The sequence below is a fragment of the Aythya fuligula genome, chromosome W (genome assembly GCF_009819795.1).
Source record: "Aythya fuligula isolate bAytFul2 chromosome W, bAytFul2.pri, whole genome shotgun sequence".
Classification (NCBI taxonomy): Eukaryota; Metazoa; Chordata; class Aves; order Anseriformes; family Anatidae; genus Aythya; species Aythya fuligula.
The window spans coordinates 501,854-516,812 of NC_045594.1; the positions used below are offsets into that span (position 1 = coordinate 501,854).

Below are 14,959 nucleotides of genomic sequence, written 5' to 3' on the forward strand. Positions count from 1 at the left end.
CATTTGGCAAAGGCCACCTGGTTAGTCAATACTAGGGGATCTGCCAACCGAGCTGGACCTGCCCAATCAAACTTATTACGTACTGTAGATGGGGATAAAGTTCCTGTAGTGCATGTAAGAAATATGCTGGGTAAAACAGTCTGGGCTACTCCTGCTTCAGGAAAAGGCAAACCTATTCGTGGAATTGCTTTTGCTCAGGGACCTGGATACACTTGGTGGGTGATGCAAAAGAATGGAGAGGTAAGGTATGTACCTCAAGGGGATTTAATACTGGGTGAGAATAGCCCATGAATTGAATTGTACCATGTTAATTACTATATAATACTGTATGTTATCACTACCATGACTACTATATACCCTAGATGAAAATGGTGACTAATTAGAATGTATGGAAAAGAGTGTAACCTGAGCATGACATAAATGGTATGGAATAAGGGGTGGATAGATGTCCTGGTTTCAGTTAGAACAGAATTAATTTTCTTCCTAGTAGCTGGTAGAATGCTATGTTTTTGCTTAGGATGAGAAGAGTGCTGATAACATGCTGATGTTTTAATTGTTGCAGAGCAGTGCTTATACTAAGCCAAGGATGTCTCAGCTTCTTGCTCTGTCCTGCCAACGGGCAGGCTGGGGGTGCAGCAAGAGCTGGGAGGGGACAGACCCAGGACAGGTGACCCAAACTAGCCAAAGGGGTATTCCATACCATCTGATGTCATGCTAAACAATATATAGGGGTGGCTAGCTGGGGGAGGGGGGCCGGACTGCTCAGGGTTAGGCTGGGCATCGGTCAGCGGGTGGTGAGCAATTGCATTGTACATCACTTGTTTGTACACATTATTATTAGTAGTACTATTATCATCATTGTATTATTATTATTTTTTTTTTTTCCTGTCTTATTAAACTCTTTTTATCTCAACTCACGGGCTTCACTTTCCATTTCTCTCCCCCGTCCCAGAGAGGGAGGGGGGAGGGTGAGCGAACGGCTGCGTGGTGTTTAGCTGCCGGCCGGGTTAAACCACGACAGCACACTGGAACAGGCTCCCAAGGGAAGTAGTCACTGCACCAAGCCTGTCTGAATTTAAGAAGCATTTGGACTGTGTGCTTAGTCATGTGAAATTGGAATGATGGCTCAAACACCACATTTAGGATTTGCTATTCTTAAGATACAACCAGGAGACAAGGTCTTAATAAACACCTGGAGGGAAGAATCATTGAATATCTGATGGGAGGGACTGTACCTTGTTTTGCTTACTACTGAAATGGCTGTGAGAATAGCAGAAAGGGGTTGGACCCACACATCCAGAGTAAAGGGACCAATAATTAACGAAGCTTGGATGGTTGATTCCACTCCTGGGGAACTGAAACTAAAGCTAAAGAAGAACTCATATTCTGGTAATGAGGCTCTGCATGAATTCAGGATGCCAAATAAAGGGGGCAAGCCTAAAGGGAGGAAAGGGAGAAGGCAAGACTTGGGCAGGACCCTCCACTGCGGTGTGTATGGTCTACTGAGGGAGGCAACCCCTATGGGTATTGACTGCCGAGTGAGAGGGCCTCAACTGGACTTCTCTCGCACTAAGGTTGGGTTGTCCCGAGAAAATAACATAAGAACATTTTTTTAAACCCATATAAAACTGTGATTTGTTTTCCAGGAGCTGGATCACCCCGACAGGCTGAATAGTAACACAAGCCCAAATCGACCCTGAAAGCAGGCCCAACCCCTTGATTGAAGGCGTTTGCCTATTACGATCCAGCTACGTAGGCAGAAGACGGATCCTGGGGCTATAGGACCCCAATATATATGCTTAATAGAATAGTTAGGTTACAAGCTGCAATAGAAATAGCTGTAAATGAAACTGGAGATGCACTTGGAATAATTGCAAAGCAAAATACCAAGATGAGAACTGCTTTGTATCGCTTAGCTTTGGATTATTTACTAGCACAAGAAGGAGGAAAATTTAACCTTAGTAATTGCTGTTTAGAGATTGATGATGAGGGTGTTTCTTCCTAGTAGCTGGTAGAATGCTATGTTCTGGCTTAGGATGAGAAGAGTGCTGATAACATGCTGATGTTTTAATTGTTGCAGAGCAGTGCTTACACCAAGCCAAGGACGTTTCAGCTTCTCACTCTGTCCTGCCAAAGGGCAGGCTGGGGGTGCAGCAAGAGCTGGGAGGAGGGCCGGACTGCTCGGGGTTAGGCTGGGCATCGGTCAGCAGGTGGTGAGCAATTGCATTGTGCATCACTTGTTTCGCACACGTTATTACTAGTAGTACTATTATCATCATTATTGTCATTATTATTTTCCTGTCTTTATCTCAACTCACAGGCTTCACTTTCCCGTTTCTCTCCCCCATCCCAGAGAGGGAGGGGGGGAGGTGAGCAAATGGCTGTGTGGTGTTTAGCTGCCAGCTTGGTTAAACCACAATAGAAAGAAAAGCTGTAAATGAACTTGTAAAAGAAATGAAGAAAATTGCACATGTCCCAGTTCAGACTTGGAATGGAATCGATCTAAGAGGATTATGGGAGGGAGTTTTATAGGCAGTGATTGGTTTGCTAAAATAAGGATGGTTGTATTGGGGATATGTGGAGGATTGTTAATAATTCCATGTTTAATACCTTGCATTACCAGACTAATACACTCGGTTATACAAGGAATGCAAATATCTGCGGTACCTGTTGACCCAGAACCAGGGAAAGTGAAAACCCATTCCCTGATGATAATAAAAACAAACAAAGATCAAAAATTGATATCAATTCGGCAAGTATTGACTCGATTGGAAAGGAAAACACGAATCAATACCATGAAAAAGGAGATGGGGGATTGTGAAATGTGATTCATCTAATTCCTGTCAATATGGAACAATGCTAGGGCCACGTGGTATGATGAATGTGACCTTCTGTCTTACATACCCTTGTATAACCACAAGTCTAAGAAAAACAGAGTGGTTAATGTATATAGTTCTTGTATCTTGCAAAGGAATAGTCCAGCAATTTGTGTCAATAACAGATAAGAGAACAAAGGGGTTTCAGAATAACTGCTAACTATTATGACTATTGCATGGGACACTATGAAAGTCTCTGATATCTGGCCAAGAGATTAAGGAGAATGGGAAAGTTGAAGAACGACTAAAAGAAAAAGCTTGCAGAGGACGCTGCACAAGTCTCTGACATACAGCCAAGTTGGACAAAGGAGAAGGACAAGAAAAAAAGCCTAGGAGGAAGACTACGAGCCTACAGCACAAGAGACCCCCAGAGGGACCACTGGAGACTGATACGCATGCTCCAGTAGGAGGGTTTGGATTCCGGAAACTAATTATAATAACCCTGCCTTTTCTAGAAGTAATAATGAATATGTAGGAGCCTAGGAGCATAAAAACAAGCCACCTGATGTAACTTGTGTGCGTCTTGGTGGAGCAGAGACTCTCGGCACACCCAGCGCTGTTTGCTTACCTCTATTCGTTTAATAAATTGTAAACTTTGATTGTAACCCTATTTGGGACTTAGCCGCTTATTACAGTCACATGGTCTAAAATTTTGTGTAGACCTGTGTGGTGCCAGGAGTTGGACTCGATGATCCCTATGGGTCCCTTCCAACTCGGGATATTCTATGATTCTATGATAATGTGTCCAGCTCCCATGTCTACATGACCCTCCACTAGATGAGTTCACTCCGTTCCAACAGTTAGACTCCACAGAAGAGATGGGTTGCAGTCTTTCTCAGGCTGTCAGTCCAAAACTTTGGGAGAGTTTCAATACATGAAGGTGCCCCAGGGACCTGCCTCCCACAATTCAGGGACAATCATGTCCCTCGGTTCAGAATCACCAGGCAAAAATAACATTGAAGTTGTTAGTTATAATTTGGGGTGTTTGCAATCACAGAGAGAAACCCAGAGCAGGAGATTTGCCACAAACAGGCTAGAAGGCTCCCCAGCCCTGGCTGTAAGCTCTTCATAATGCAGAAATCAGCGTGGACCTGCCATCTGTAACCTCAGAAAGGAGTTCTGCTGGATGGTAGCCACTGCCCCAATCTGGGGTGCAGACTGGTACTAGCAGAGGGTGCAGGCAACGTGGGCATACTTGAGAGCAGTAAGCTGTGTGTGCAAATTTTCTTATAGATCAGAGCTCTGCCTTACACCTGCAGCTGTGCAAGGCTAAAGATGAAGGTTTAGAAACAACCCAGAAACTCAGAGGGGGGAAAAAGGGAATTATTTTTGTTTTTTGTCTGGGCTTTTTTGTATTGCTAGGGCCTGTTATAGGAGAATTTGGACCTTCCCCAGCACTTCCCAGCCACAGCACAGCAGTACCACAGAGTGACAAGCATCACCACATATCCTCCATACCTAGTTGGGTTGATGCCTCCACCACGCTCCAGGGGATGTTTCTCCTCTGGCCAATGATCATGTCTAGGATGTAGGCCTTGAGCCCATCACTCAGGATGTCCCGGACAGCTGGGCACAGGTATTTCAGGATGAGATGTCCCACATTGGGGCTCACGGAGCTGTTCCCAAGTTTGGCCTAAGGAAGAAGAGGCAACAGGGAGAGGGTTGGCAATTACTCTACATGGTACAAACACATGCAAACATTCCAGTACCACTTGCTTACTACAGTCACCTAGCTGGCAATACTCAGGCTATGATGAAGCTCAGCAGCTCCTGGAACAGGCAGGCTCTTCCTCTTCACCCTTGCTGCCTCATAAAACAATTCTGGGTTGCTCTCTGCAAGGTCTGACCCAGGCTGAGATAAGGCGACAGCTTGGTAAGAGAATATCCCAGCTTGGAAAGTGGATATTCAAGTTAGAAGGGATACCCAGTTCTGCTCACAGGTATACCAAGGCTGTCTTGCTGGAGGAAGAAAAGAGATGGGACTTTTTCTGCTGCCGTAGAAGATTTTCACATTGCTATTTTAGAAGCAGGAAGCAGAAAGTGACCTAGAAACTTCCAGCACAGAGGGGTTAAGGAAAACTTAAGTCAGTGACAAACTGAGCTATAATTCCTAGGGATTCCTATAAATAAACAGGATGAGGGGAAAATGGCTGGACAGAGCCCAGGCTGAAGTGAGGAGGCATGTAAGAGCCCAGCATCAGCAGAGAAGGACACATTCTGCTGCATGCAGTCCTTGAGATGCCAAGGGTCAATCCAAAGGGGTCATCCCTGGACCTTACACATCATGTTGGTGGTCCAAGGCAGCTGTATTCGGGACACAGATTTTACCAGCTGAGCTGGAATTACACTGGCCAGTTGGCATGGGTCCACAAAGTCCTGAACTCAGGACTGAACTTCTGGGTCAGGAATAATCCTGCCAGATCCATCAAGCATGGGAGCATCATGTACCGGTGCTTCCTTTTGACAGGTGAATGTTCAGTCCTTGTCACTCTGACACATAAAGAAACCCTGGATCAAAACCATAGCATTGTCTGGCAAGTAAAGTAATGGGTGAATGTTGCAATTATTTCCCAAACCAAGACAGCAAGCATAGGAAATTCACAGTGAAGTTTTCAAAAAGCTGTGGAAATCCAAACAGCTCAAGTTACACTGCATAACTATCTTTGCCTCAGCAACAATTGTAATTAGGGTCAAATTACCCTGGGCTGTGAGATAAGACTGAATTGGCTTGGAATCTGTCCTAGTCAAATTTCTCCTTGGGGATGGCACTCCAGGGGCAGTTGTCATTTCCAGACAGTGTTACATTGCTGCCCCAAAGTCCCTGCAGCTGAAGGATATTATTCAGGTTTGAGAGAAAGAACCACAAACACGCTAAGCATCACAGGACTGAAAACACTGTCTGGGTCAATCAAACAAGCTTGCTCTGCTTGTGTTAGTCCAGAAATGGGAGGTGAGAGGAGCACAAGCCAAAGACAGCCATGGGCAATCAAGATGTACTCCGAAGCCAGTGGGTATGTGGTAAAGGCCATAGGGAAAGACCACCTGCCCCAGATGTACAATGACTAACACATTTTTTATCATTATGGAGTCCTGTCATACATCAAAGAACTGCACTGTGCCCTGCCACCAGTGCCAGAGCACAATCACAAGACAGATGGAGAAAGAAGACAGAACTCTCTACTATATGAGAATAAAGAGCCATTGTACTGCATCAGACCAGAGGTCCAGCTGGCCTGGTATTCTCTACCAGGTAGAGTATATCATGCAAGTACATAAGAAACAGTCAAACTGGAGCAAAAATATATAATACTTCAATTTAATAATGCTGTCCCAGCCTACAACTAGGACTACCTAAGGTGGACATGATTCCTTTGTGTGTAGTAGACATCAATGAATTTCCCTTCCCTGTATTGTTCCAATCTTCCCTTAAACACATGTAATCTTTAGCATCCCCAATATCATGCAGCAAGAACTGTCACACATTTACTGTCTGCTGCATGACATAACATCAGGTTTTTTTGTTTTGTTCTTGGTACTACTAGCTTTACTTGATGCCTCTTAGTTTTTGAACTGGAAAAGAATGGAGAGGCAATCTTTCTCCATCCTCTCTACGTTGCTCATGATGTTGAGCAGCCATACTGAAAGCAAGACTTACCTTCACCCCTGGATCCCTGCTGGTTCCAAAGTGAGCCACAATCAGGTCAACAGCAGTGTTGATTGCCTTCACCAGATCTAGAGGGAAAGAGAATCATAGCTGCCCAAGGGGCTTCTAGGACAGACCCAGACCAAATATTTCATGAAGAAATGGGCAGGGGTATTTCCAGGCCGCATCAGCACATGTAGTCTCTCTGGGGACATAATCGGCTCATGCCTCATCTCTGCCAAAAGCATGCAAAGTCTGTCCTAACTCCTCAGCAAATCTATCCCTGTTGGTTCTAACACTCAAGCATCAGCCTGGGAGTAAGACAAACTCTAGAAGTGGCTGAAGACTTAAGTGACTGATAAGACATCCTGTCAAATATTCCCAAGGGACATGGAATATCACCTCCATTGCATCCCCTGTGGGAGCAGAAATGGGATCTGAGGCAATGACAGGGCAGAAACCATGCATTTGGCAAGCTGTGTAATGACACTAACAAGCCAGTGGTGGTTAATCTGACATCTGCTCCAGCACAATGCAAGAATAGAAGTGGAACAGAGGGGAAGGCTGCCATCTAGGAATCACAAACACATAACTGGTAAGGGCACGGGAACCTTTCTGCACATCACTTGCCTCCAACATGACACAGAGGCAGCTGCCAGAATCCTGCCCTCAAGTCTGCCTCTAGTATGGGTCCTATCACAGTCGTATCTTGTCCTGCTTTGGAATCTTTTCTCCCACCCTTAAAAGGCTCCCACCCTATAAAGGCTTCACCATATAGGACCCAACAGACTTTTTAACTAAATCACACACTCAGGCTAGCACACCTGCAACACCACACAGATTCAGAGGTCTATCCTTTATACTGAGATGGGGTGGCAGCATGCCCTGCCTTAGGGTCATGCTCCCATACCTGCCTTCTCTCTTCATACATTCTTGTGGATTTAAGGCCTTTTATCATCATACTTCCTGGGACAAGCAGCTCATATATACTTTGTAGCATGTGGCGAGGTGCAGAGAACACATGAACATGTCATGGAAACAGCTGGCAGTCAAGGGGGAATGTCTAGTTATGATGCTACAGCAGAGATGAGCAGGCAAAGAAACCATTATGTCTACAGAGATGAGGTGAGAAAGAGAAGCACTGTTTGCCTTATGCTGTGCTATGCCACATTCTCCTCCACTGCCACAAGAGACACACAGGCTCACCCTTCTTCTGCAGCAAGTCGATAGAAATGGACTCTGTGTTGCCATCCGGGGAGAGGCAGAATTCAGCTGGGGGCTTCTCAGCTAGTGAGAAGTAGTCAGGGAAGAAGTCAGTGTAGGTAAGCTGGAGTTGCCTCATAGACTGTCCTGCAGGGCCAAGACAGGAGGGAGAAAGGTCAGCCCCAAAGCCTCTCCCACATTGTTTTTCCCAGAAGCAGGCTGCACCAGCAGGAGTCTTCCCATCTCTCTGTCCAAGACTGGGGCAGCAAGACTATAGGCTTGCTACTCTACCAGCAGTGGTTTGCAACATGTTCAACCCCACAGCTCACCCAACATCCAGCTCTAGCTTGGCTGAGGACCCATGGGCACTGGAACATGCTGTGGGAGGTTCACCTGCATGGGCTAGTGCTAAAGAAAAACTAACTGCAGCAGATTCTCAGGGCTGCTGTGCAGGTAGCCCCAGCAGAGATGCAAGTGGGTCAGAAGAAGAGCAGACCAGAATCCTTACTTGTCACTCACAGGCATCGATAGGCAATAAACAACATGCCTTCTGCCTGGCCCCTGGGATGGGCTCTGTTTCCAAGGGGCGACTTCTCCAGGAGTCTTGAGCTACAGCCCAACATCTAGCATGCTGAGAGATGCTGGGGCAGATGGGCAGCCACTGGAACACAGACATGAGGTCTCCAACGGGCACAATCCCTTGTAAGACATGTTCATGTAAGACATGAACTACAAACTGGACACAGGCCTGGAGCATTTGCTGAGGTTTGAGCTGGCCCTTCAATCTGGCCCAGAGCCAGACCTGACTGTTCTCAGCTCATGGAGAAGAAAGGAGGCTCCACATAGCCTCCTTTCCATTTCTATTGCCTTACCAACCAGTAAGGCAATTTTCACCTTCCTCTTGCACCCCTCAGCCCCACTGTGAGCAGATGCATCGACCCTCCTGCTCAGAGCCGGCAGAGCAGTGATGAGGCCAGGCATAGCTGAGACATTGTACCTGAGCCCCAAGGTCACCCCCAGACCCCCCAGCAGAAGGGCGGTGCATACCGTTCAGCTTGCAGTGGAAATTGTTGGTGTTGAGGGTGCCAGGGAACTCAAAGATGGGGTTCCCCTGGTTCAGCTGGGGCTCCTGCTGCCTCCTGTCTACGCTGCTGGCTAAGCCAGGCAGCCCTGAAGCACAGTCCAGGCCCAGGGGGTTCCTCTGCCTGTACTCTCGCCACTTCAGCACTTGAGGGGAGAGGTGGTTCGCTACAATTCCGCAGGCAGCGTGCAACAGATGAGAGGATGTGAGCAGACAGGAGGATGTGGAGGGCAAATGGGGAGAGAAGGATGAGAAGGAGGAAGAACAGAGAAAGAGAGCCAGCAAGTTATTTAAGGCCAGCAGCATTTCAGGGCATTAGCACATATACACAGGGGGAGGTGGAGGCCATAGCCTGGCACTGCAGGGCAGGAGCCCAAGAGGCCTGGTGGCTGCAGGCACAGGAGGAGAAGGTTCAGGGTGCCAGAACCCAGCATGGGGAGATGTAAGATCAGCATCCCTCTCAGGAGACACTGTGTAGGAGTCAGGACTGGAGGGACATGCTCTTAACAAATGACTTTCTTTTGCAGGCAGTGATCACAAGGGCTGCTGGATGCTGCAGCACACAGATGCAATTTTGGCTCAGGTTGTTGCTGTGGGAAAGGTGGTGCTATAGAGGGCAGCCACAGACAGGGAGCTGGAGATGTTCCCCGCCAGCACATCCTGGTAGATAGGTACCTACCATTGAGGTGCCGTACTCCCATGCTGCTCAGGGGACCAGAGCTGCTCGTCTCACTGCCACTCCTCCAGTGGGGATCTGTATGGGCTCCACCTTGGCTCATGGGCACACTGCTCAATGAAAGGGGCAGGAGAGACCCACTGTGGAGTTGGTACTTGGAGAGCAGTGGGCTTGGCTCCAATGATGCCTCCTTCTTGGGAACCAGCCTGGGGTTCTCCTTTTGCCTCAGGGCATCAGCTTTGGTGACTTGGGAGGGTTGCATGGCACTGACAGCAGGGGAAGACCTGGTAGGAAGCAGGTTGGCAGAGATGGGGCAGGACCTGCTCCTGAAAGGCTGGCTTTCTCCAGCTCTCTCCACGGTGGGTGAGGAAGAGGAGTCCACGCTCTGAAAGAAAGGCACATTGCATCGCACGGGAGAATAACTGCCCAGGGGGGATGGCCGGGTTGTTTCAGGGGCCATCTTTTTGATGCAGCCATCGTTGAGGGAGGCAGCTCCATCCGCTGAGCGCTGGGTCAGCAGCGTGCTGTGGGCTTGGCTCCCTGATGCTGCCTGCTCTGCCAAGGTAGCAGAGGTCTGGGAATTGGAGGAGATCTGCTGGCTGGCAGGCCGGTTGCTGGAGAAGCTGTAGAGTTGAGAAAAGCTGGAGGCAAAATGGCTGTGCAGAGCACGGGCCTTGGGTGGCTTGCTGAAATAGTGCTGGAAAACAAAGGGCTGGATGGGCAGAGTCGTGGGACGCTGGTCCTTGCTGTAGCGCACCACAGACTTGCTGTCTGTGCCGCCACCTTTTGGGAGAGAAAGGGGGACAGCATGAGAATGGGCAAAGGGACAATCATCGTGAGCTTGGTGGATCACAGGCAAAAGGGAACATGATCTCAGCTGTGGGAGGAAGAGGATGAGATATATAGCAGTGACAAAAGCAGAGTGGTTCAAGTCTGAACCAGTTACACACATGAGCTGGCAGGGTAAGGACATGTAACTCCTGTACCTGTTCCCCCCCCAAGCATGCAGCTCCCTTCCTCCCTCTCCCTGTACCAGCCCCAAATATTCTCAGTGAAATCAGGCCCACAGTAGAGTTAGAAGCTTCCAACCCTGGAAAAAGTTAGTCTGCCCCAGCAAATGATGGACAAGAATTTCCTAAGGGTGTGCACCACCTCCTGATCTCCTCTGAGTGCATGCCTGCTGCTCCTGATGGGGTCACATCTCAAGGGACACAGCTGAAAGGCACAACATGCCTGGCCAGGCTGACCAGGTTCCTTGATTTCCACCCACACAGCACGCCAGCATGGCCTGGAAGGTCCTGGCTTTCATCCCTGCCACTCCTCCAGCCCACAGCAAATTCTGGGACAAAGATGCTGAGGGACTGTAGGACCTGTCACAAGCAGACCCCCCCAGTGTTACCTGCTCCCTATGGGGTATGCCAGCCCTCTTTCCCTATAGATAGCCTTTAGCAGAGGTTGCTTTCCCTCTGGTCCCTTATCAGACCCTCTAGGCTTGCATGTTGCTCTCGGTTGGAGACATGTAATGCCAATGTCAGTGTGGAAAGCAATTCAGGTGCTACAGGCTTTCCCACAGAGGCAGCTGGGACAATTACCCTGGTAATGTCCATGCCCTCCTCCAGAGGAACCTCTGCCTATGCACTGTGGAAGAAATGGACAGGATATTACAGCAAACACACAGAGCTCCTCTAATCTCTGTACGGCTCATACTGTAAATGTTGGCAGAGACAGATCTCTGTGAGCCCTGCATCAAGAGGGGACTGTTGGCTATGCCACTTCCCTCCCCACCTCTGCTCTATATAGATCCAAAAAAAGAAAGTCTAAAAACTACCCAATGGTTCCCTTCCCTTTGTCTGCTGGGAACATGGCTCTACGGAGCATCTGTAAATCTGTCTTGGGAGCTAAGGGCAGGTCACAGGCTGGGGGAGTACAGTGCCCTGAAAGGGAGTCAGAATGAGACAATCCTCAAAGCTGCACAGACCCTAAGTGCTTATCCTCCCTTACATGATATGGGAGGTTTGCACAAAACCTCAGTTTTCTAAAGAAATAGAAGGACAAGCCACTTGCACTGATCTGGGTCTGAAATAAGCACAGCAGGGCTTTGTTCCAGAGACCAGTAGACCAGGAAACTGTGCAGGCTTTGGTGTCTCATTGCCATGCACATTCCTCTGCTACTCCCCTCTAATTCCAAAAAGCTTTTCTTGTTATTTCTCTACTCTGCCTAGTTTGGCTCCTTACCGTCTACTCGGGCTCTAACGTCTCTTTGTCCGCAGCCACTGGCAGAGCTACCTGAGAAGTTGGTATCTGCCTCCGTCAGCAGGGAGAGAGAGGCTTGCTCACCTGCCCCATGCCCACTGGGGATGGTCTCAGTGGAGACCAAGTCTTTGGTGGAACACAAAGCCTGTCTGTCCCCAAAAGGGTGATTCAAATAGAAGCCCTCGCAGCTCTGGTTCAGGCCATGGATGAAGGGCATGGGTGGAAGACTCTGGCTGTGGCGAACTCTTTCTTCAAGGAAGGTTGGACAATCCTGCTGTGTCTCAGGGATAGGGGAGAACTCCAAGGAGGAATCGCCACTGGAACGGAGCAGTGGGGAGGTGCCATTCTTTTTCCTGCCTTTAGCAAGTTCAGCAAAAGATGTCACTCGCTTCGGGGGGGAACTCTGGATGGGTATCACTGGACTTTCACTCAACTTGACTGGACAGCTCACTATGCGCTCCAGAGAGCCCAGCCTGCTGTTAGGACTCCTGTCCAGTTTCTGATCATAGCTCCTGGAGCGCTGCTGGCTTGTGTTGAGGTTAGGTGGTGACACATTCACATAGACCTGACCCTCAATCATGTTCTGTGTGGTTTCTCCCTTTGTCTCCTCTTCACTGCACTCCACATTGCTTTCTTCTTGTCTCAGGTCAGGCCTTCTAAAAAGATAGTATTCAGTGGGCTGGGCTGGGCTACTTTTGGTGTGGTCTTCCGAGCAGCTAGTTATGGAAGATCCTGCTGGGCTGGGGGATGACTGGGAAGACAAGTCACATGTGACTAACTTATAATAATTCTGAGTAGCCACAACAAGCCGTGCTTGGCTCTGGAAGCAGGCAGTGAAGTCTGAGCTCTCTGAAGTACAAGGCTCACAGTGGAGGTGGTAGGAGTTGCAGTTAGCATCAAGGACAGGTGAGGAGGAGTGGTGACACTCACATGACTTCCCTGAACTCTCTGGGTGATGCAACTCACATAATATCTTGGATTCTGTGGGTGATGAATGCAAATCCAGGTAAAATGCTCCCATGTCTGAGTGGCTGCAGAAGGAAGAGTCACAGGACAGGTTGGTTAAATTCAGGTTAGATTGAGAATGGCCATTCATTTTGTTGTAGAGAGCACTGAAGTTCACCAGCACCCCATCAGAGCTGTTGCAGGAAGAGTCACTGATGTAGCCCATCTGCTGGTCAATCACTTCAGACTGACTTGACGAACTGTAGCAGTGACAGTGATGGAGCTCGGAGCTGGAACAGCTGCATGTCCGGCTGTACAGTGCATCCTGATTCCTCAGTGATTCACCTGTGTTTTGGTTCCACTCCTGGTCGCCACCATCAAAGGAGAAGCTGGAAGAGCTGCCGCAATGGCAGCTGCATTCATCCAGCTCCATGAATTCTGTGGCCTGGTGGCACCATTTCGCATTGTTCCTCTTCTGGATGTCATCACTGCTGAATTTTTCCTCTTGCCCATCTACCACACTGGACCAGCTGGCCATGTTCCAGGATTTCACAATGTGGTTGGAGTTGTGGAGGTGGAAAGGAGGCAAGGCTAGCTCATGCAGATGAAAGGGAGGTTTGCCAGCGACAAGGGAGTTGTGAAGGTGGACAGATTTTGGACCCAAGTCATCCCCAAAGAGGCTGAGGTCTTCAGCCTTGTTCAGTAAGAAAGGGTTGTGTCGCTTGCTGGCACTAGGGACGATCAAGTCCCTCGCTTTTCCTTCTTTGTTGTCTGAGGCCTCTGCTGAACTTTTGGAGGTCCGGAAAAAGCTGCTGTACACCAAGGAGTTGGTCTGTGAGAGGTCTCTTTCTGGAAGGGCAGAGGTCCGTGTAATGCTGAGATCTGGCTGACAGAAGGGGTTGGTCCTTTTGTTCACGGAGTAGCACTGTCTATCTGGGACCTGGCAATACACCAGGGGAATGTGATGGACAATCAGCGTTTCACCAGTCAGCTTTGGTGGACTATCCATGGTGAGGAATGTTCTTCAGGACATCAGTTAAGTTGGTGCTACCCATGGACAGGTAGGGCTGTGCATAAGAGGCTGGTAGGACACTTCTCATGGGGGAATTCAGATACCTAGAGAGAGACAAAAACACAAAGAAAGTCACTTCTCAGGAAAGGCAGTGAATATTTAAAGCATCCTTGGTTTGGCTGAAGACTTCATGAGCTAAACAGAGTGGTCCTTGTCAGTACAAGTACCTGACTGATCTTTCTTCAGGGAAAGCATTACAATGGAAGACAAACATGTCTCTCTCTCCCTGGACTCCAGGAACAATGTTTGTGCTTCCAGATGACCCCTCTCAAACTTACCTAGGGTAACTGATTTCACTCAAGTGGTCGAAGGGCATCACAGGCTTTGGGTCAAATGAAGACCTTACTGCTGATGGCATTGCAGACTCACAGGAAAACAGGCAGACAGAACAGGTTCTGAAATGAGGAGCTGTACTCTGATGAGAGTAATCCATCTTCTCACATTGGATTTGATATCTTTACATGCCTTTAGGTATCCTCAACTTTCCTTTACAAACAAGACCCTTCACTGCACTGCAGCACTATAGAGACAGAGGTCTGAGCACAAACTGGAAAGCAGGAACAGACTGGAACAGGAAAGCAGCAACAACCATTCTTCTCCAAAATCCAGGAGGCCCCATGAGGTCCTGAACTGCTGATGGTTAAATAGGTGCCATGCAGCATGCTGTCTTCTGCTAACCTTTTGCTGATGGCTAAGCCTCATCTCAGGCTGGTTCCTCTTATGGTCCTGGGTGCTTGGTTCACAGTCCCCTACTTCTCTGTCACTCTATGTGTGACACTTATCTGCTTATCTACTTATTTACTGTATTTTGCAACAGTACTGCTGCAACAGCCCACAGTCCCTGGAGCCATTCAACCAGAACATTAAGAGCCCGACTCTTTCAGTGTTCAGTAAATAGCAGGTTGTTATAACACTAGAGGAAGCACGTTCACCTGTACATGACATGAGAAAGCAGGGAACATATTCATTCCCCCTTCCCCAACTGCCCCAGAGGACCAACCTGCAAGCACTTCTGCATTTCAGATAAACCAATGCAGAGAAGTGTGTGTGTGTGTGTGTGTGGGGGGGTCAGCTAAGGCATCAAGGAGATGGAGAAACCAGAAAAAAACTTTGACCCAGGGTGATACTGAGGGGAATTAGGGCTCTCATATATCAACCCCTAGTTCTGAAAACCCCAGTTCAAACACCCTTGGTCAGCAATCCACATCCC

At 48.4% G+C, this 14,959-nt stretch overlaps 1 protein-coding gene across 1 annotated transcript in view; it reads right to left on the reverse strand.

Annotated features, from left to right (window-relative positions):
• Nucleotides 1-14,959, reverse strand: part of LOC116501437 (iporin-like) — a 70,624-nt gene that overhangs the window by 11,254 nt on the left and 44,411 nt on the right. The window contains exons 2-7 of the mRNA XM_032207009.1: nucleotides 11,715-13,793; nucleotides 9,483-10,262; nucleotides 8,770-8,970; nucleotides 7,726-7,869; nucleotides 6,532-6,608; nucleotides 4,335-4,509 (exon numbers count right to left, since the gene is read on the reverse strand). Coding sequence (XP_032062900.1) covers nucleotides 4,335-4,509; nucleotides 6,532-6,608; nucleotides 7,726-7,869; nucleotides 8,770-8,970; nucleotides 9,483-10,262; nucleotides 11,715-13,686 — 3,349 coding nt within the window. The 5' untranslated portion in view covers nucleotides 13,687-13,793. The remainder of the gene's footprint in view (nucleotides 1-4,334; nucleotides 4,510-6,531; nucleotides 6,609-7,725; nucleotides 7,870-8,769; nucleotides 8,971-9,482; nucleotides 10,263-11,714; nucleotides 13,794-14,959) is intronic.